The sequence below is a fragment of the Rhinopithecus bieti genome, unplaced genomic scaffold, assembly GCF_001698545.2.
Source record: "Rhinopithecus bieti isolate Rb0 unplaced genomic scaffold, ASM169854v2 scaffold_47418, whole genome shotgun sequence".
Classification (NCBI taxonomy): domain Eukaryota; kingdom Metazoa; phylum Chordata; class Mammalia; order Primates; family Cercopithecidae; genus Rhinopithecus; species Rhinopithecus bieti.
Window position 1 is genome coordinate 1,496,515 of NW_016819951.1, and position 20,881 is coordinate 1,517,395.

Consider the following 20,881-nt stretch of genomic DNA (forward strand, 5'->3'; position numbering starts at 1 on the left):
CTGGAGTGCAGTGGCCGGATCTCAGCTCACTGCAAGCTCCACCTTTCGGGTTCACGCCATTCTCCTGCCTCAGCCTCCCGAGTAGCTGGGACTACAGGTGCCGGCCATCTCGCCCGGCTAGTTTTTATATTTTTTAGTAGAGACGGGGTTTCACCATGTTAGCCAGGATGGTCTCGATCTCCTGACCTTGTGATCCGCCTGCCTCGGCCTCCCAAAGTGCTGGGATTACAGGCTTGAGCCACCACGCCCGGCCAAAACCTATCAATTTAAACTCCTTGCTTCAAATCATAGGCTATTTTTTTTGTCATGCTAGATGCTAGATAGGTGTGTTCTTGATTCTTAAACTTGTCTATCCCATGTCCAAGCATAATGATCTGCATATAACTTGTAGAAGAACAGTCTTTACATTCATTTGTTTGAAAATTGTCCAAATGTGCTGATTTTCTTAGAACAAGACGTTTTAGTATCATCTGTCCCCCCAAAATTGTTCAAATAAATATGGAAACCATGTATGCTGGAGTTGACAAAGTTCTGATAAAATAAGAAAAAAGTCAAAATATTGAAGATGTATCAATATGAATTGTATCCCCTCAGATGTATTGTCCATCTGCAGTATATGCCTGGACAATGGTATGCACCTCTTCTGAAAAGAGTGCAGAAAAGAAAAGCCCTAATCCTCACTCTCTTTGGCCCTAACTGGATGGACTTGTGTTGTTTGCCTAAATCAATCACTATGACTGGAACTTGAATTATTCTGATAGCCCTTGTCTCACTCTCAGGCCCTGGAGTTAAAGTCGATTTCCATAGAAGCTAGAAGTGGAGAAATGTGTGTTTTAATTTTATTTTAAGAAGTGGGTATGAATATTAGCCTGCAGATATCAAATATCCCTTACATGTTTGATTATAAAATAAGTAGAACTGTAAAAGGAATTCTTTTTTTTTTTCAGCATTATTCCAAGCAACAATTTTCACTCCATTATTCTGCCTAAAGGTAAATATCTACGTACACCATTGAATAGGATTAAGATGGCTCCCATCATTCTTGTTTATTTGGCTAGGCTTTAGGATTTTGTTCAGTTAGTGTTTGGTTGTTGTTTTACCTATGGTAGTCTATGAAAAATCTTTAGGAGGATACTACCCTTTATATTGAACAACTGGTCCAATTAGGTAGCGATAGTTGACCTGTGAATTAGTAGGCAAATAAAATTCAAATAGGAACACCTGTTCCTGTCCATAGGGTTAATCGTATGTTCAGAACTGAGCTTTATTTGGAGACTTATTCATAAAGGGAATTAATATCTGCCACTTTGCTGCAGAGTTACAGCAAAGTCAAGCCACCAACACATAATCATTCCTGTCACTTCCTCTGTTCCCTACACACAGATTCTCCTGCTATTGATGTTCCACAGATTGTTGTCAAAGATACATCATTAGATAAGATAAAAATGATTGACAAATTTTTCTTCTGATGGGATTGCTTTTGATAAAGTATTAATATATAGTACACATATTTGTGTCTGCACATACACAAGATCACGATTTGTGATGGCTACTAGTCAATGAATAAGTTACCTTTTCACTGATACTAGTGCTTCATTTGTAAGTGCATTTAGCAAGTGCTTTTATATTTGAAACCTTAACCATTCTTTTTAAATATATAACCTGTGATGAGAGATGCTCAGCCCAGCTTCCCCATCTTAATGAAACAGGAGGAGCTTCAGGACTAAAAAGATCACAAATTCTGTTTAAAGGAATGTTCAGGTCCATAGTTTGAGAAAGTTAGCTAAAGATTGACTTACCATAGTTATTCTTAGGTCACGAGATATTTGTACAGATATTGATATATTCTTATAAATATTATATATATTATGAGTATATATCACTATATAACACTGAGAGAAAAAGAAAATACATTAAGAAAATCATCAATTAGACACAAAATAAAGACTTTCTTCTCTGTTAAAGAGAACTTCAATAAGGTTCATGGAATATTCTCCTGTGGAAATCATGAAGAAACAGAGGCCCCAACCATTTTTCTAAGAAAGGTTAGCTCTTCTCTTCCTGGAAGAGAGAATGCAAATTCACATGCCCTTTTCCAGTCCCACTGAGCAATTAGATTTTATGCTTTCTGACTGGATATGGACAAAAAAAGAAAGTTAAAGAATTTTCCAATTAAATCAATTCCACAGAAAACTTGTCCGAGATGTGCTTAGTTACCAAGTACATGCTTGATTCTGTCATGTTCAGTTGTTGGTGTGGAAGGACCTCATGTCCTCTCAGCTTGCTTTGGGAATGGCCATTCTACTTCCATTAAGTTATACATGGAAAGTGTTAATGGCTTTGCTGGGACAGAGAAATCATTTTGGAATTGAGCTAATGGTGAATTTCCCCACCTTCACACCCTAATAATTCTCCTAAAGATATATTACTCAGTTCACTTTATTCCTCCTATGCCATATGTGCCTAGCTTTAAAAATCAAAAATGTCACCAAACTTCCTTATATAGTTCTTCATACAGACTTTTGACTATCCTAGAATCTGACAAATCAAATCATTTTAATGAAGCACAGCAAACATCTCATGTTGAAACAGCTGTAAGCACAATATGCAAATTGTGTTTACTAGTAGCTTATGCTCCAGAGAAATAATCTTTATATGACTGCTTTATTATTTACAGTAGTTTTGAAATTTAATTTTTGTCAACATTGACAGATGCCTTCCATGTTAATACTTGGGCTGCTATATATGGAAAAGGCTAAACATATGCAGAGATCTCATGTTTGTGAGCTGATAATGTGGTTGACAAATGGGTTTAACAATATCCAGTCATTTCTGAGCAGTCGATGAAATTCACCTGAGGTCTATGAAGAGGAAGGTCAGAGGAATACGAATGAAGAAAGAAGAAAGCAATGGCTCTGGAGGGCCCTGCATATAATGAAAGCATGACAGAGGGTGATTAATGATATTTCAGAGCTAGATAATTCCCAGAGAATATGTGTGCACAATAAAAAGTTTCTAACCTTTCCAGTTGTAATTAAATGAGGGATTCACTAGCCTAAGCTGAGTAAAGACTGTTTTGTTCCATAACTGTATGAATGCATATAATGAAATAGTTTGTTTCAAATGTTCATTTCTTACTGCCTGAGTTTTGAAGTTGACAAAACTGAATAATACCCAGGGGGTGAGGGAGAAGGTTCACCCCACTGGGGAGGACTCCTTCCCTTAGAAATGAACAAACTGGTTAAATAAATTTAGAGTGACTTGGAAAATTTACCTGTCCTAAAATACCTCAGGATGTACCCTCAGGTAAAAAAGGAAATAGAAGTAACTCTTAACCAATATAGTTTCATGTAGCTTTAGATTTAAATCTTCTGCAGAATAATGTGTTTGTAATATTGTTTGGACTTTTCATAATGTTCTGCCTTTTAGGTGCTAACTTGCAGTAGTCTGGGCTTTTCTCTCCTTTTCTTGGCATCTCCTTTCAGACAAAGAAAAGTAATGGGTCCAGAAAACATAATAAAACTTACAGTTTTATGAGGTGATTTGAGTGAATACTGAATTCATTAAATTCCCATTTTTGTAACAAATATTTATTGACCACTTTGTGCATGCCTGATGCCATACTAGGTACCAGGGGATTCATGCCTACAACAGTGTCTGGCACATAGTAGGTCTCAATAAATAGAAGTTGAATGAGTTGGTGAAGTTAAACTATGTGTCAATATTTGAATTCAGTGGATTTGGTTACTTTCTGGTTTACTTTACTAAGATATGGAGAAAAAGTAGAGACAGCATAATGAATGAATGTTTCTAAAGTGTTTTGATTAATGACAAAAATAGCCCAATGCCTCCATTATTTCTGACTCTCTTTTTTTCAATGCAATGAATTGCATTCATTCATTTTTCTGATAGCAGTGTATGAGTGATTTAGAACCAACTTAATATTTAAAATAGCTGGTACAGATAACACAAAAAGTAAGTCAAACTAAATACATACTAATTAAAGACTCAATAATTTGGCAATGAGTTGTGGAAGGGAATGGAAATTGAGTATTAGGAAAAATAGTTCCAATGTATCATTTAAAAGATTGTTGTTTTCTGGATATAATGATGGATACTATGTGTTTATATGTCCTGCCTTTCAGACCACATTTCCGACGATTTAACAGAGACCCGTTTCTTCAATAGAAAGGTCATCAAATGATGGCTTAGTGAGAACGATTAGACTATGCTGCATTAACAAACAATTCCTATCTCAGTCATTTGCCACAACCAAGTTACCACAACCATCTTACTTAGGCTATATGTCAGTTGTAGCTTTTCTCCATGTTGCCTTCTTTCCTAAATCTAAGGCTAAAGAACCAACTTTCATGTAGAACATTTCCAGCCACTGCAACGGAAGGTAAAGAGACCTGGTGAGCTATGTGCTGGCTCTTAAAATGCCTATCAGAAAATGACACACAACACTTCCACTCACATTCCATTGGTCAAAGAAAGTCATATGGCCACTCCTGAGATCACCAAGGAGAGGATGTATAGTCCTGCCATTGAGAGGGATACCCAGGGATGGAAACTAAAAGACTTGATAAGCTAGCAAATCATGCTATCATAATTGATTTTGCTAATTTCCCACCAGTGTATAGGAAATGCCTTTAAAAAGAATCTTGACAGAATCTCAGGGATGGAAGGCAGGACAGTCATGATGAAATCATTGAAAACTCCCTGCTGGCTTAAGTGTGCTTTGTTTTGCTCACTGTCGGGTCCCCTGTACCTAGCATGGTCCCTGGAATATGCCAGATGCTCAATAATTATTGATTATAGGACCACCTACATAATTCATGGGCCCAGCACAAAATGAAAATGGGGAGCCTTTATTCAAAAAATAGGGGGGAAGTACCATTAAAGTTACTAAAATTAAAACTTCATTCTTTCTTCTGTAGTCTCTCTCTCTTCTGGATCTGTTGTTGTGGGTTTTATATTTGCTGTTTTTATTTATTATTTAATGTTGTACTTGTCCAGGTTTTAGAGACACTTGCTGATGAGTACAGACATGAACAAGTGCCTGGGAGCCTGTAAATTATCCTTCCCACAGGCCTCAAATCCAAAGGTTTGCAATGTGTTTGGTACCAGAATCAGGGGTGACCAAGTCACCTGCCAAACTCACTGTGGTGCTGCCAGCAGGAAACAGGGATGACCCTGGCTGTGCCCCATCCCAAAACAACATAGGTACACACTCCCATCCCAAACCCTTCCTGTGCTCTGATCCCCAGAGGGTAGCAGCAGTCACTGGGCAGGAACAGAGAGGAAGAGACCAATGTGGCGCCAGTGAGTTGGAGGAAGCACTAGCTGCTGAGTGAGGCAGAGATGGAGAGGCTGACAGGGATCCAGGGAACCATGTGTGTGGAAGCAGATGGCCAAGGACCCATTCCAGGTAGGTTTTATTCAAGGCATCATGGCGGATTTGTAGCCTATCAAAATCTGCAGGAGATATGAGACAAGATCATGTGTGAGCCAAGGTTCTAAGCCCTTGACACATGCTCCATTGTCTCATCAAACTTCACTTACAAAACAGAAACTATGATAAAACCCTAATAATTTCAACATGATGACTACCCAACATTGAACACTAAGCCTGGGCTCCTTTGCAATTGCATTGGTCACATGCACCTGAAGCCACCTTGAGTTGAGAATATAGATGAATGAAATATTCATTCTAATAGAATTCTAATGTTATATTAGTTTTATAGTACATGTGTTGCCAACCAGTTTGTCAGTAAGATAGAAATTTAAATACATGCACAGACACTCACACACTGAGACTTATTTAGCTCTCTGGTGATGAGACCGCCAATACCAAGGCAAATTGTGTCTTTCTCATGGTGACACACTTCGGCTCAAGGGATTGGATGCACTGTATGCTTCTCCCTCTCCTGGCTATCAAGGATGGCCTCTTTGATAATTGAGTTTTATGGAAAGAATTTGAATATCCTTGAAGTCATTATATGTAGAAATTGGAAGGCCCTAAATCTAAAGGAGAGTAATATGTTAGACAGACATTTATTAATAGAATCATAGATCCTTCAGGTATAAGGGATATTTAAAGTCACCAAGCTTGAATGTCTTTCTGCTGAGGAATGGAAACCCACAGAAATGACAAAGCTTAGGTTGCACTGCAATGCATTCCTACAGTCTTGACCAGAATTCAGCTCTCCTGGCCATCGATCCAATCTTAAATTGTTTTGATTTCTTGTTATGGTTTTCTTCTTTGAGTGTTTAATTTACTTTGTTTCCAGTCTTTATTACAGGTGATAGAAGAGGATACATCTCTTTCTTAAACTGTTTGAGAAAGTTGTGTTACATGAAAACATGAAACTAGTTCTTTCCTTATGATTATTTAAAAGATTTTAAAGTAATCTGTTCTAAGTAGGCTTATTTACCTAAAAAATAATTGAACTTAAACCCTCTGAATGACGTCCTTTTCAATAAAAATACACTGCGTAATATACCTACCAATAAAAGAAATGGATCCCAATAGTTAAATTCATAACTAGAAACAATTCATAACACTAATAAATGTCCATTTTAAAAAAATTACCTTAATGTAGATATCTCAGAAGACAGCATTTTATTTAGAAATGATTCTTTCTCCTCCTCCTCTACTGTCCTCAGCAAATATATTCATTTCACAATGTACTTGAGGTATCTTGGGTCCTATTTGGCATATTAAGACTATAATTTGGTTCACCTTAAGGACATAAAAAAGATAGTTATAAAAATATTTAATCCCACAAAGAGATTTGATCCTTGGATATTGCTTCTACACTAGTAGAATACAGTTCAGTGTGTGTGGTGTTTAAAGCTAAAATTTGAATTACTTCAATAAAAATAGAGAACAGTCACAACCAAGGATAATGTAAGTGAGAAATGTAAATCTCTAGAACAGCAATTCTCAACCAGGGACTATTTTTCCCCTTCCTTCATCATTCCCCCACCCCAGGGACATTTGACAATAGCAGAGACATGTTTGTCATGACTGATGCTTGGTGGGGGATGGCAGGGAAGAGGCTTAGTGGTATCTAGTGGGTAGAAGCCAGGGATGCATCCTACATTATACAGAGCAATCTTCATCCCCAACAAATAATTATTGGGTCCAAAATATCAATACTGCAAAGCTGAGAAACCTTGCCTGAATGGTTTATTGCTCAAGTTTTGTCCAGGGTTGTCACATGGATATGCATTGCTGTTGTGTGCCATTGTTACCACTTAGGAGTTTGACTAAGTTAAATTCATTCTTGGCTTTGTCCCTTAGGTAAAAATCACTTTTTCATAACCCCATCCCAAAGTAAATTCATCATGCTCAAAATGGATTGAGAAATATATTTTTTTTCTTTAAAGTTTAAAAGACATGGGCCGGGCGCAGTGGCTCACGCCTGTAATCCCAGCACTTCGGGAGGCCGAGACGGGCGGATCACGAGGTCAGGAGATCGAGACCACCCTGGCTAACATGGTGAAACCCCCACCTCTACTAAAATACAAAATTAGCTGGGCATGGTGGCGGGCGCCTGTAGTCCCAGCTACATGGGAGGCTGAGGCAGGAGAATGGCGTGAACCCGGGAGGTGGAGCTTACAGTGAGTGGAGATCATGCCACTGCACTCCAGCCTGGGCAATAGAGCGAGACTCCATCTCAAAAAAAAAAAAAAAAAGTTTAAAAGACATGTTTTCATATTAGAAGCATTAAATCCTTTACTCCAGTTTAGTATTCCAAAGATGGGGAAAACTAAGCCATGGTTTGAATCTACTTTATCCTACTGAGCTATTTAAATTCTTCATTATCATAAAAATAATTAGTTATTTTCATAGTAACACTAGAATGTTTGATAGCTTTGATAAAGCAAGTGATGAGAATACTACTAAAACGGTGTTACTTCTAAAATGATAATTTTACCTGAATATTTTATGTGCAGTTTGAGTAAATATACAGTGTGTGTATGTGTGTGTGTATATATATGTATATATATATATATATATATATATATATATATAACATATACATTTAACCTTAAGTTTCACCATTTGAGGTGAGGGTAGAATATACTACTTATCAAGCCCATTTTCTTTTTCCAGTAAAATCCAAGTCAANTATAACATTTACATTTAACCTTAAGTTTCACCATTTGAGGTGAGGGTAGAATATACTACTTATCAAGCCCATTTTCTTTTCCAGTAAAATCCAAGTCAATTGAGAATGATATATGTTTTAAAAATGAGGATTAAAATAATATTTTGGCTTTGTTACTGGTAAAGCAGTTTGAGAACAAGGCTTTGGTTTGTGGCCACAGCCTATCTTCTTTGTATCTTCCTTTCCAAGTTGAATGGATGCAGGGGTGCGTCCTGAGTCATTATGCTTTCAGATACACTCATCATCCTTGCCCTGCTCTGCTCTGAGCAATGAGAGGCTGTCCACTGCAGACTGCACTTCCCAGGCTATTGTGCCAGCTGGGTCTAGCCAATGGGCTGTACTGATGGGAGATGGGAAGCTGCTGGGAAAGGAGAAGCAGGAGTGTTTTTCCCTCTCTGCTCTGCCATGTTGTCTGCAGCAAGCCTATCTCCTCCTTGGTTCCAGATCCTGGCAGAAAGGCCTATCATGATTCCACCTTCTACTGTTGGACTCTGGTACTTAGTTCCAGTAAACTTACCTACCTGGGCTCTCCCTCTGACCCAGGGCCAGAGGTGGCTCCCTGTTACTGCTAATACCCATCTCTTTTTTGGCTTCAAAGCTCTTCTGTCACCTCTGTAGCCAGTTTTCTGATGAAAACCATGTTCTAAAGATTCTTCTTACTCTCTGCAGTCAGATAGGCTCCCTCTTCCCAATGGGACAAAGTAAGAATGTGCTAAAGAGGCACTGGGCAAAGTCTAGCCCTAATATCTCCTCCAGCAGAACAGAGTAAAGTTTACACTTTTCTTCTACATTGGGGGCCACACAGACTATATTACAGAATGGACTTCAAGGCTGGACTGTCAGGGTTGAAATCTCTGATCTACCTCTTGCCAACTATGTTACGTCAAGTCAATTAATCTCTCTTTACTTGAGTATCTTTTACTCTCGAATAGGGGATAAATATGGCCTGCTTCCTGGAATTATTGTGATGTGGATGTAGTCTAATATACAAAAGCAAGGAGAACATTGCCTGGCACATGGGAAACCCTCCGTAACATTAGCTGCTATTATTATTACCCCTCTTGGTCATGCCCATAAAATGCGGATAATCATAGCTCCTACTTCAATAGCTTAGTCATAAGATTTAATAAGCCTGTGTGCCATAGTAAAGCCTCAATAAATTAGCTGTTAGTATTGCCATCTCCTCTGGAGTGTCTTTAATTAACATTTCCTTTGATGTTGGAGAGAAAGAAAGAGGGAAGTAAGTTAATAAATAAATGAAATTGTAAATATGTAAGAACCAAATACTCAAGACCTTTCTTTTTCAGCTTTGACTTTTCTTTTTGCTTTGACTTTTCTTTTTTTTTTTGAGAGGGAGTCTGACTCTGTCTCCCAGGCTGGAGCGCAGTGGCTGGATCTCAGCTCACTGCAAGCTCCGCCTCCTGGGCTTATACCATTCTCCTGCCTCAGCCTCCCGAGTAGCTGGGACTACAGGCACCCGCCACCTCGCCCGGCTAGTTTTTTGTATTTTTTAGTAGAGACGGGGTTTCACCGTGTTAGCCAGGACGGTCTCGATCTACTGATCTCGTGATCCGCCCATCTCGGCCTCCCAAAGTGCTGGGATTACAGGCTTGAGCCACCGCACTCGGCCAGTTTTGACTTTTCTGAGTGTCATTAGGTGAAAATGGCATATAATAATAAAACAAGTCTGAAACTTAAAATGCTAGGACTTTTCAGGAAGCTGCATGCTGGGTGCTTGCTAAGTAGTTGGCTAACAGGAAGCCATCATTGATCTCCCATCCTCTTTTCCTGACCACGTCCCTCGTCTCCCTACCTTCATCCATCCCCATCACCTCCTCCCACCTTGCTCTCTCAGTTTTCTTAGCTCTGCCAGCCCACTTCAATCTCCATCTGGACTTTGAAGCAATGAAAACCACAGGAGGCCGCCATTTTAAAGGAAACAGTCACCTGAAATCTCCAAGGTTTCCTGAAAAGGCCCAAAATATGAATAATCGCTTCCTTCTCTCTTCCATTAATATCATTCATAAAGGATATATTTCCACTTTAAAAGAAGTTCCCATGCATTTCAGCTCTATCCATTCCCAAAGACAGAGTTTTTTTCCCCACAGCTGCATGTACACTAAGATTATGCCAAAACCTTACCGTGCAATTTATAAATACAAAATAATTTTACATACTTAAATTTTAAACCAAACTAGGCCTAATGGCAGAGGAGGCTAATTTTCTAATTTCCTGGGCCTGGGGCCATAAGCTAAAATTACATATACAAGTACAAATTTTCTCTAATCTTGTATTATAGATATCTTTAAAGAAAGCATACATATTTTGCTTCAAGCTCCATAATTATTTTGACATAAAAATAGTATTTTAACATACTCATTAAATTATTTAAAGCTCAATCCTTAAGTAAAATTAATGCTTCTCTAAGATTTGCTGGGTTTGTGCCCTTGACTTTTTATTCCTCTCAAAATCATCATATACCTTTAAGAAGACACATCTTCACTTAAGGAAGCCAGAGACTCAATTATGTCAGTTAATTCTCACAATCCTAAGACGTCAGCACAGTTGTATCCACTTTATTAGGAGACCAAATTTTGGAGAAGTTACATATCTTGCCCAACCAAGTTCAGACAAGTGTTAAAAGTCTTTCTCTTTGGCCAGGCACAGTGGCTCATGCCTGTAATCCCAGCACTTTGGGAGGCCAATGTGGGAGGATAGCCTGAGCTCAGGAGTTGGCTGCTACAAGGTCCCTTAAAGATGGTAATAGTCAGGGGCCGGGCGCTCATGCCTGTAATCCCAGAACTTTGGGAGGCTGAGGCAGGTGGATCACTTGAGCTCAGGAGTTCAAGACCAGCCTGGCCAACAGGGTGAAACCCCATTTCTACTAAAAATACAAAAATTAGCCAGACATGGTGGTGTATGCCTGTAATCCCAGCTACTCAGGAGGCTGAGACAGGTGAATCTCTTGAACCTTGGAGGCAGAGGTTGCAGTGAGCAAAGATCACACCACTGCACTCCAGCCTGGGGGACAGAGCAAGACTCTGTCTCAAAAAAAAAAAAAAAAAAAAAAAAAGTTTTTTTTTTTTTCTGAGTACCAGGACACTCCCACTACAGCACTCAATATCACTATCCCAAGGAAAATCAGGACCAGTTGTGGTCAATAAGCCATGGCTTATCTTAAAAGATGTTTTGAAAAATAAATCTTACATAAAATCCAGATGTGATTTTGCCAAATATCATCTCACCCTAAACACTGGCTTCAGTATGACCAGGACTGTCTGCCCTAGGCCCAGGCGAACTAAATATATTCCAGGGAGAACATTACCTCCTCCAGCTGAAATGAATCAGGATTTATGCAGCCACCTGTATAATACATTAGCTGCCACCTGCAGACCTACCCAGCTGTGTAAAATTCACTGAAATGAATAGATTCACGTGGCCAGAACTAGGGAACAGGTTGAAGAGTCAGGAAAGAGGAGCCAACGCAAATGTAAAGGAAGGCTGAAGGGGAATTAGAAACCAAACCAAACCAAATAAAACATTGAGTTTTATGAGGAAAGGAAGCAACAGCATCTGAGTTAACTACAGGTCAGTGATTGACAATTCTCTGCCCAAAAGGTTTTGAGTGGACTGTCCTTGTATGTATAACTCTGTAATTTCAGCCATCAAAATTATGATTTTTTCAAGGCTAAAATGTGTATGGTAGTTTTAAGCTGAAAGGGAAGGAGGACAAATAGCCAACAGTCAGATAGTGAACCGAATGATACAAATATTGTTTATTCCTTTAACCTGTGGGATTCATTAGAATTCATTTCTTGAAAAATAATTCTCTGAAGCAGCATGACATGAGGCAGTGTTACCAAATGCTAGCAACTGACAGATTTGCTATGAAACATATGAAACTTTAGCCTTGGAACCCTCGCTTGCACAAGCGTTTTATGTTGTGTTCCAGGTTGGGAGGGCAAGCCAGAGAGCAATCGGGAATAATCTGTGTGTCTCTGGTAAAGCGCCTAAGGAAATATCAGAAGAAGGGCACCTATGTCTCCAAGACTCCAGGAATTATTGCATTTCTTTCTTCATTCTCCATAAATACCAATTTTCCCACCTTATTTTGTACTTTTCTTGAAGAGCCTCCACCATCTCCAAATTGTAGTATACGCTTTCAATTTTTGATTTTCCAAAGCCCAGATTTCTTCCTGGCAGTGCTAGGCCATGACAAGGTTTTGCTAGACCAAAATGAATTAAGAAAAATAAGGACAAAATAGATATTTTTTTCATAGAGCTAAATTAATATTCACTACAGTTTGTGGATTGTGTTTGTTTATGACATTTTTCTATGCCTTGTTGATAAATATAGCCTTGTTGATAAAGGTACTTTCTCTTAACAATGGTCATTGATGTTAGATGCTAATTTTAAATATTTATATATACACATCTTCTCATAAAACAAAATGTTTGAAAATTCTATGTCAGTACAGCCAAAAACCACCGAAGTATACTAGGAATACACTTGTAATCAATAAATATTGAATTTCTTGCTTGTAACAGAGAAGGAGGGAGCACACCTTGGAAGTGCAAGGAGTCACAGAAGGCATGTAGGGTAGGATTTGGCTTGTGACATAATTTGGAGAGGTTTCATGGTTTTGCCCTGAATTGAGTGCTCTCAAAGTATTCGGTTGGTGCAAAAGTGATTGCATTTGTTGCCACTGTAACAATAACACAAAAACACAAAGGTCACATAATTAGTATTTGGGAGGCTAAGAATTAAACCTAAATCATGTGCCCATCCCCCACTAAAATGGCAAAACTGCAATTACTTTTGCACCAACTTGTAGAAATAATTCTAGACTGGGTATCTAGGTGGGAGAAATGAAATGGAGCTAAAGCAGTAATTAGCCAAGAAATAACAGTCACTCTTTAGGCAGGAAAGGGATGGTTTGGTCTCTTTTGTAGTTTAGCTCATGTCTGTGTTATGGTCTATGCTCAGACGTGGTTAGAAAGTTGTCTCGGCCGGGTGCGGTGGCTCAAGCCTGTAATCCCAGCACTTTGGGAGGCCGAGACAGGCGGATCACGAGGTCAGGAGATCGAGACCATCCTGGCTAACACGGTGAAACCCCGTCTCTAATAAAAAATATAAAAGCCTAGCCGGGCAAGGTGGTGGGCGCCTGTAGTCCCAGCTACTCGGGAGGCTGAGACAGGAGAATGGCGGGAACCCGGGAGGCGGAGCTTGCAGTGAGCTGAGATCCGGCCACTGCACTCCAGCCTGGGCAACAGAGCAAGACTCCGTCTCAAAAAAAAAAAAAGAAAGAAAGTTGTCTCATTTTGCCAGTCTTTATCACAGTCACAGAGTGGCCTTGTCTAATGTGGGTGGGTATTCTATGAAATTGTTTGTTTTCAGCAGAAGGGCATCATGGTCTACTGCCAGATCTGCTCCAAGCTGACACCAGTCAAGAGTGTGTCTGTCCCTCTCTTTAACTTTATTCACAAAAATCCCAGAAGTTTGGAAATCATTGCAATAGAAGAAGTGGTCTGAACTAAAGTGTCTGTTTGTCCCTTACTAGATGTGTGACCCTAGAATAATTATTTAACAGCACCAAGACATCAGTGTCATCATTTGTAGTAGAAGATTAAGTTGAACACATATCTTTCCCTGTACAGCAATGTGGTTAGGAGCCTGAGTTAAGAGCCGCAAGATCTGGGTTTAATTAGCCTCCCAAATACTAATTATGTGACTTTTGCGCTAGTTATTCAATCTCTTTCTCATCTGCAAACTAAGGGTGATAATAGTATCTACATTTCAGACTGTTGTGATGATTCAATTAGGCAACATATGTGCAGATTTTAGAGCAGTGCCTGGCATGAGATAAATGCTCAGTGCATGTTTGTGTCTACTATCATGATAGTGATTATGTTTATCACTCTATTAATTGTGCAACTATTTTAGTCTATGTTCTGGCTATGTTACATAGGCATGTCAATTAACCTCTTTTTACTTAGGTCTCATTTTCTATAAAATCAAGAGTAAACTTTGGAACAAACTAGAAAATTCCCCTCTAGGAGCTGAAATGGCTATGGGCTTTGAGGTAAACCAGTTAGGATTTTAAGACCCACAGTTGTGTTAATCATAATAGCCAGCATGTATTCAATTCTTCATAAGCTTATTCAGTTCCCATAACTCTATAAGAATCCCAGAGGCTCTTCTAAGCCCTGTTTTTAAGTGAGAAAGCTAGGATTTGAGCGAGGTTAGATAATCTGTCCAGTGTCGCTTATCTTGCTAGTGATAAATCAGATACTCAAACCCAGATCCCAAATTCTCAATCACTCCTTTGTGATTGGGAAGCTGTTACACAAAGGGCTCGTTACAGGGCAGCGGATGTAAACACTTTTGGATCTTAGCTATTTATAAATAGACTTGAAATAGAATTAGAATGTCTGAGAATTCAAACAAATGGCAATTTAAAGAAAATGTTAGGACTTCATGGAATTCACTGTGTTCCTAAGTCCCAAATGTTTCCCTAAAGCTACGTATTTTCTTATTTTTACTTGACAAACAAGGAAGTGACATTTTCAGACTGATAGAACATGCTGGATTTCCTTTTTACTGATACTATTATTGAACAAAACCAACTTTTGAAGTGTTCCTTGTGTCACATATTTGAAACTCAAATGTGTCTTCAATTGTTTTAAATGACTGTTTACTGCAGCCTTTGGTTTGTGTCATTGACAATTATCTTTGGAAATTAAGCCTGGAGAGGGAGGAACTGTGACAGAATAAGCACCATTGGGAAATTGCTGGGTTCACTGGTCATATCTGTGCCTCACTGGTATTTCCCATTTAAGATATCATATAGTCACATCAGTCTTGGCCGTGTTGACCTGGAAGTTTGCTTGCAATTCACACCTTCTGCTGTCCTGCAAAACCCTGCATTGTCCATGCTGCCTGTTAGCCGCTGTGTTATCAGAATCTATGTGGCCATTTCATTATCAGAACTTGATATTTGAAAGAATATATACATTTGTTACCATAAAGTAAAAAGGATGATCATGGCAGAAGGAAAGAAAATCAGAATTTGAAAATCTCTTATTATCAGGTAGACACAATATCACACTTATCTCTCAGTATTATCTAATTTCATCCTTACGGCTCTGAGAAATAAGAATTATTATCTCCTTTGAAAAAGGTAAATAAATAGGGACTGAGAGATGTCATGTGACAAACCCAAAACCACAAAACAGAGCTTGGACATCTTTAAATAGAGAGTTCCAAATTCTTGATTATAGATTAGATTGCTGAAATGGTTTGGCTGTGTCCCCACCCAAATTTCATTTTGAATTGTAGCTCCCATAATTCCCGCTTGTTGTGGGAGGGACCCAGTAGGAAGTAATTAAATCATGGGGGCGGTTCTTTCCTGTGTTGCTCTAATGATAGTGAATAAGTCTCACAAGATGTGATGGTTTTATAAAGGAGAGTTCCCCTGCACAAGCTCTCATGCCTGCCACCATGTAAGACATGTCTTGCTTCCCCTTCACCTTCCATCATGATTGTGAGGCCTCCCCAGCCATGTGGAACTGTGAGTTCATTAAACTTCTTTCCTTTATAAATTATCAGTCTCAGGTATGTCTTTATTAGCAGCATGAGAACAGAATAATACAAAATTTCTCTCTCAGATGTATTTGGATTTTAACAGGGAGACTATTTCAGAAATTTGAGGCCTATCATTTACAGTTTTAGCATACTTTAGTAAAAAATATAAGAAGTACGTTTTATAAAACTTGGAAGAAAATGGTTGTATAACTGAGGAGATGCAACATGAGCGAAGTATGGGCTTTGATGTTAGACCAATCTGGGTTCAAGCACTAGATCACCACTTGCTAGCAGCATGAAACTGGTCAAAATATGAAACATCTCTAAGCTTCAATTCTTTCATCAGTAAAATTGAGCTAGCAATACTAACTTCATAGGCTTGTTGAGAAGATTAGATGGGTTAATTCATACAAATCCTTGGCTCAGTGCTGGGCACAAAGTGAGTATTCAACAAACGGCATTAGTTGGGTATTCGTACTGCGCAGGGCACAGTTCAGTACCATTTATTCATAATTAACATGCATAAAAATCTCCAACATCTCATGAATGCTAAGAGTTGTTTTTATTAATGAAGGCTTTTCAAATGGATTATATCATTTAAAGCAAGACATGGAGCTGCCTTACTTTACTATCAGTCTCCATAAGGAAAAGATATGGACCCAGGTGGTCTACAAACCAGACACTCTCCAAATCCTTGAATTCTTACTGTAGCTTTTTATAATATGGAGAAATTTTTAATGGAGGCATCTGGGTATTAAGACCACTAATTGATTACATGCGTGCTAACTTTTTTTTAATATTTTTTAATATGGTACCTTCAAGGGCCTATGCCCTGTTCAGCCTGGTTAACGCTGGCCTATGAATCTGTCGGTATAAAAACATGTTACATTTTGACACTGGCTAGGATCGCATTTTTCTCATTTTGCAAAACTGGAAAGCCAGCCTCAAATTTTATGTTTTCTACATGCCTGGTTTTCATGAATCAGCTGGTTGGTGATCAACTGGGATTTTGTGTTGCTCTCACAAATACATTCCCCAGTGCCTGGCTTGGGCTGTGTGGAGTGTTGAAATTACCAATTTCATAAAATTGCTGTTGATGTTGGGTAAGATGCTATTTTTATTGAACACAGCAATTGCCGTCCCAGTTTCAGAAGGACAGTCTCTTCTTCTTGATGATCCTATTTAGTTTCAGATTTGTGTTTGGGGAAAGTGGTTATTACACAGTTTTGAAGCCCCTTCAGCTAAAATTGCTGGGGAAAGTGTCTGCTGGGTTGGGAAGCTAGTCTAAGCATTTCAGCTGTTTTCTGAGAGATGTTAACAAACATTTCAACCTTCGTGGATTATCACAATTTGTCTACAGCGTTTTCCAGGGACTTGCATAAACCAGCAGACTAATGGAGGCATAGATGTGTTACCTATTCATTTTTATTATGCAGTTTCCTTTGGAATTCTCTTTGCCTGAGTATAAACTCACAAGTGACACTGATTTCTGTATACTCTATTTTTTTATTCATTTTTAAAAATAAACTCTTTATATATAATGAATGTGTATATGGCCTTGCATCTCTGAAGAGCAGAAACAGATGAAGTTGAACTAGAATTTAGAGCTTAATGGTAGGGAACAATAACATGGAAGCTAAGAAGAAAAATGACTAGTGGTAAACCAAGAGGAGTGATTTTTTTAAAATGTTATGAAATAAAATCAAATAGGAAGGCAAAACAAAAGGCAGCATGGTTCCAAGCCATGTATAAAATTTTTTTAAAAAAAAGTAACCCCATGATGTCACTAAGCACTGTGATTCTATCTGTGCCCTTACCTCTCCTGAGCCTCCTTAGAGAAGTAAATAGTCTTGCTTCTGGCCCCTTTTTTTTTTTTTTTTTTTTTTTTTTTTTTTTTTTTTTTTGAGACAGAGTCTCACTGTCACCCAGGCTGGAATGCAGTGACACGATCTTGGCTCACTGCAACCTCTGCCTCCCAGGTTCAAGGGATTCTTTTGCCTTAGCCTCCTTAGTAACTGGGATTACAGGTATGCACCACTATGCCTGGCTCCTTTTTTTTTTCTTTGTTTTAGTATTTTTAGTAGAGACGGGGTTTCACCATGTTGGTCAGGCTGGTCTCGAACTCCTGACCTCATGATCCACCTGCCTTGGCCTTCCAAAATGCTGGGATTACAGATGTGAGCCACCACGCTCGGCCACTTGTGACCACCCTTAATGTGTGGTCACAAAATGATACATTTTGGTGCCTATGTTTCCAAAGCTGCCCCTCCAGAATAATCTGTGCCAGCATATCTATTCAGTGCAAGTTCTGTCATGGGATAAGTCTGTACTCCATGTCGTGATGGTTATTGACATGTTAGAGATTGGCTTCAAAGTTTAGAGGCTACAGTTCTTGACTATCAGAGCCTTTTTGCTCTACTCAAACAAAACTTTTGTGAATTTGTTGTTTTGCTTTGTTTTAATGCCCACAGTCTCATATGTTGATCATTGACTTTCTACAGGCTCCAGGAACACATCTTCGATACTAGCTGCTGGTTAACCTTATACTTTGGAAGAGTTTTACATGTATAAAGTTGCAAACAGGAGAAACAGAGGCAGCCTGTGGCTGTGTATGAATAATCTCTGACCTATCATGTTTATGAAGAAAATTATGTGCTGAGAGGTAGAGAAATGGCAGGGTTCTCAGGTCTTATTAATTTAGAATTGTATAAAAAGTTAATTCACCTGGTTCTGGGTTAAATTTTGCATTAGTCTTGGTTTTTTAAGTTAAAAGTGACCAAACCCCAAGTCAAGCTGGCAAAATAACTACATAAGTACATATATACATGCACACATGAACTGAAGTGCTCTTTTGCATCTAATTGCAGGGATAGCTGGGTCCAGGGGCTCAGAGAATGTTAATAGATATGTGACTGTGTATCAATACCACTTATATACGTGTGTTGACCTAATTCTTACAGAAACTGGCTTTGTCCATATATCATGGACTACAGGTTACATCCTCATAGTTTAGATGCAAAGAAGCCTTTCTCTTCCAGGGTTGTTATAAGAATCCTCACTTCAGATTCTGGTTCAGTTTGGGTTGCATGCCCTTTCCTGAAACCATCAATCTGGCCATGTGATTGAGTCTTCTATTAACCAAGCTGGTCTAGGTGTATATTTCTGCAACTGGAGAGTAAGACTGGCTTCATCAAACCACATAAATGGATTACTTACTGTGTGGATTATTTCAATAATAAAGCAACGTAAGGGGATCTGGAGAGCTATACCAGGTCCCCTTCATATGTTTTTACTTTGTCATAAGTCTTATTTTGCTTTGAAGTGCACATAATAGAAATGATGATTTATTGAGTTCTTGCTGTGCTTTATGTGTGTTATCACACTTAATCCCCAAAACAACCCTGGGATGCAAGGTATGTTATCAGTATTCACAGTTTACAAGGGAGGAAATCAAAGCTTAGAGAAATTAAGTTGCCTTAGGTCACATAACTAGTAGGTGGTAGAACTGGGATTGGAATCAGATATAATAAACTACTAAGCTTCATGGCTCTGTTTTGTTCATTTGTTTGGTTTGTATAATTTTGAAAATGTTTAGCTCTGAGATATTTAACTGAAAGACTGCCTGAATGGTCTTAGTCTATCTGGCTGCGACATTTTCTATTCTCAGTAAATATTTGTATTGCCCTTACTAGATTTAAATACCTTGAAGACAGAGAATTTCATCTGTGTCTTTCTCACAGTTTAAAATAGTTCCATACCTAGAAGAATTGAAAATAGGTGTTCAAACAAAATTTTACAGAATGTTCACAGCAGCACAATTCACAATAGCCAAAAAGTTAAAAAAAAAAAAAAAAAAGTCTGTCTGCTGATGAAGTATAACAAAATGTGGTATATCCATGCAATGAAATATTATTCAATCTTCAAAGTGTTGAGTGCTAATACATGCTATAACATGAAAGAACCTAAAATGCATGATGCTAACTGAAAGAAGCTAAACACAAAGGTCTCATATTGTATGATTCTATTTATATTAAATATCTTGAATGAGCAAATCTATTGAAGCAGGAAATAGATTAATGTTTGCCAGGGTTATAGGGAGATAGGAATGGAGAGTAACTGCTTGGCGGGTACAAGTTTTCCTTTTGGGCTGAAGAAAATGTTCTCAAACTAGATAGTGGTGATGGTTTTGCAACACTGTAAATGTACTAAATGCAACTAAATTTCACTTTAAATGATGAATTTTATATTGTATAGTTCATGCACATAGTAGGTACTTGAAAAATATTTAATAAATGAATGAATGCTAGTAAGATAATAGACTTTTTTAAAAATAAATAAGTTGATAACTAGGACTATACCATTACAAAGATATTTATTGTAATGGTTTGAAGCCAAAATCATGCACCTTTTAGGAGGTTATTACAAAATTTGTGTGATTTACATAGAATCACCAAAAGACTCTGAAAGCTAAAGCAATTTTGAGCAAGAAAAACAGATATCACACTTTCTGATTTCAAATTACATTACAGAGCTACAGGTGTAAAACAGATACACAAACCAATGGAACAGAACAGAAAGCACAGAAGTAAACCCATTCGTATATGGTAAATTAATTGTCAATAAAGGCACCAAGAATGAACCATGGGTCTTTTCAATAAACGATGTTAGCAAACTGCATATCCACACACAAAAAGAAAAAAAAAATGAAATTGGATCTGTACATAGAAATCAATTCCAAATGGATTAAAGATCTAAATGTAAGATCTGAAACCATGAAACTCCTAGAAGAAAATATAGTAGAAAATCTTTACGGCATTTGTTTTGACAATAATTTTTTGGCCAAAAGCACAAGCAAAAATAAATAAATAAATAAATAATTAGATTACATCAAACTAAAAAGTTATTGCACAGCAAACAGCCAACAAAATGAAAAGGCAACCTCCAGAATGAAAGAAAATATTTGCAAACCATGTATTTGACAAGGGGTTAATATTCAAAATATAAGAAACTCATGCGACTCAACAGCAACAACAAAATTTTTTAAATAAAAATTGGGCAAAGGACCTAAATAGACATTGTCCTAAGGAAGACGTGCGTACTAAATGGAGGAGACCAA

The 20,881-nt window shown here is 38.1% G+C and overlaps 1 protein-coding gene across 3 annotated transcripts in view; it reads left to right on the plus strand.

Annotated features, from left to right (window-relative positions):
* Positions 1 to 20,881, plus strand: part of TAFA1 (TAFA chemokine like family member 1) — a 562,720-nt gene that overhangs the window by 329,653 nt on the left and 212,186 nt on the right. Inside the window, exon 1 of one of the 3 annotated variants that reach the window (XM_017859394.1) lies at positions 5,365 to 5,431. The exons of the other annotated variants lie outside the window; for them this stretch is intronic. Coding sequence (XP_017714883.1) covers positions 5,365 to 5,431 — 67 coding nt within the window. Of the gene's footprint in view, positions 1 to 5,364; positions 5,432 to 20,881 lie in introns of those variants that run through there. 3 annotated transcript variants of the gene reach the window in all.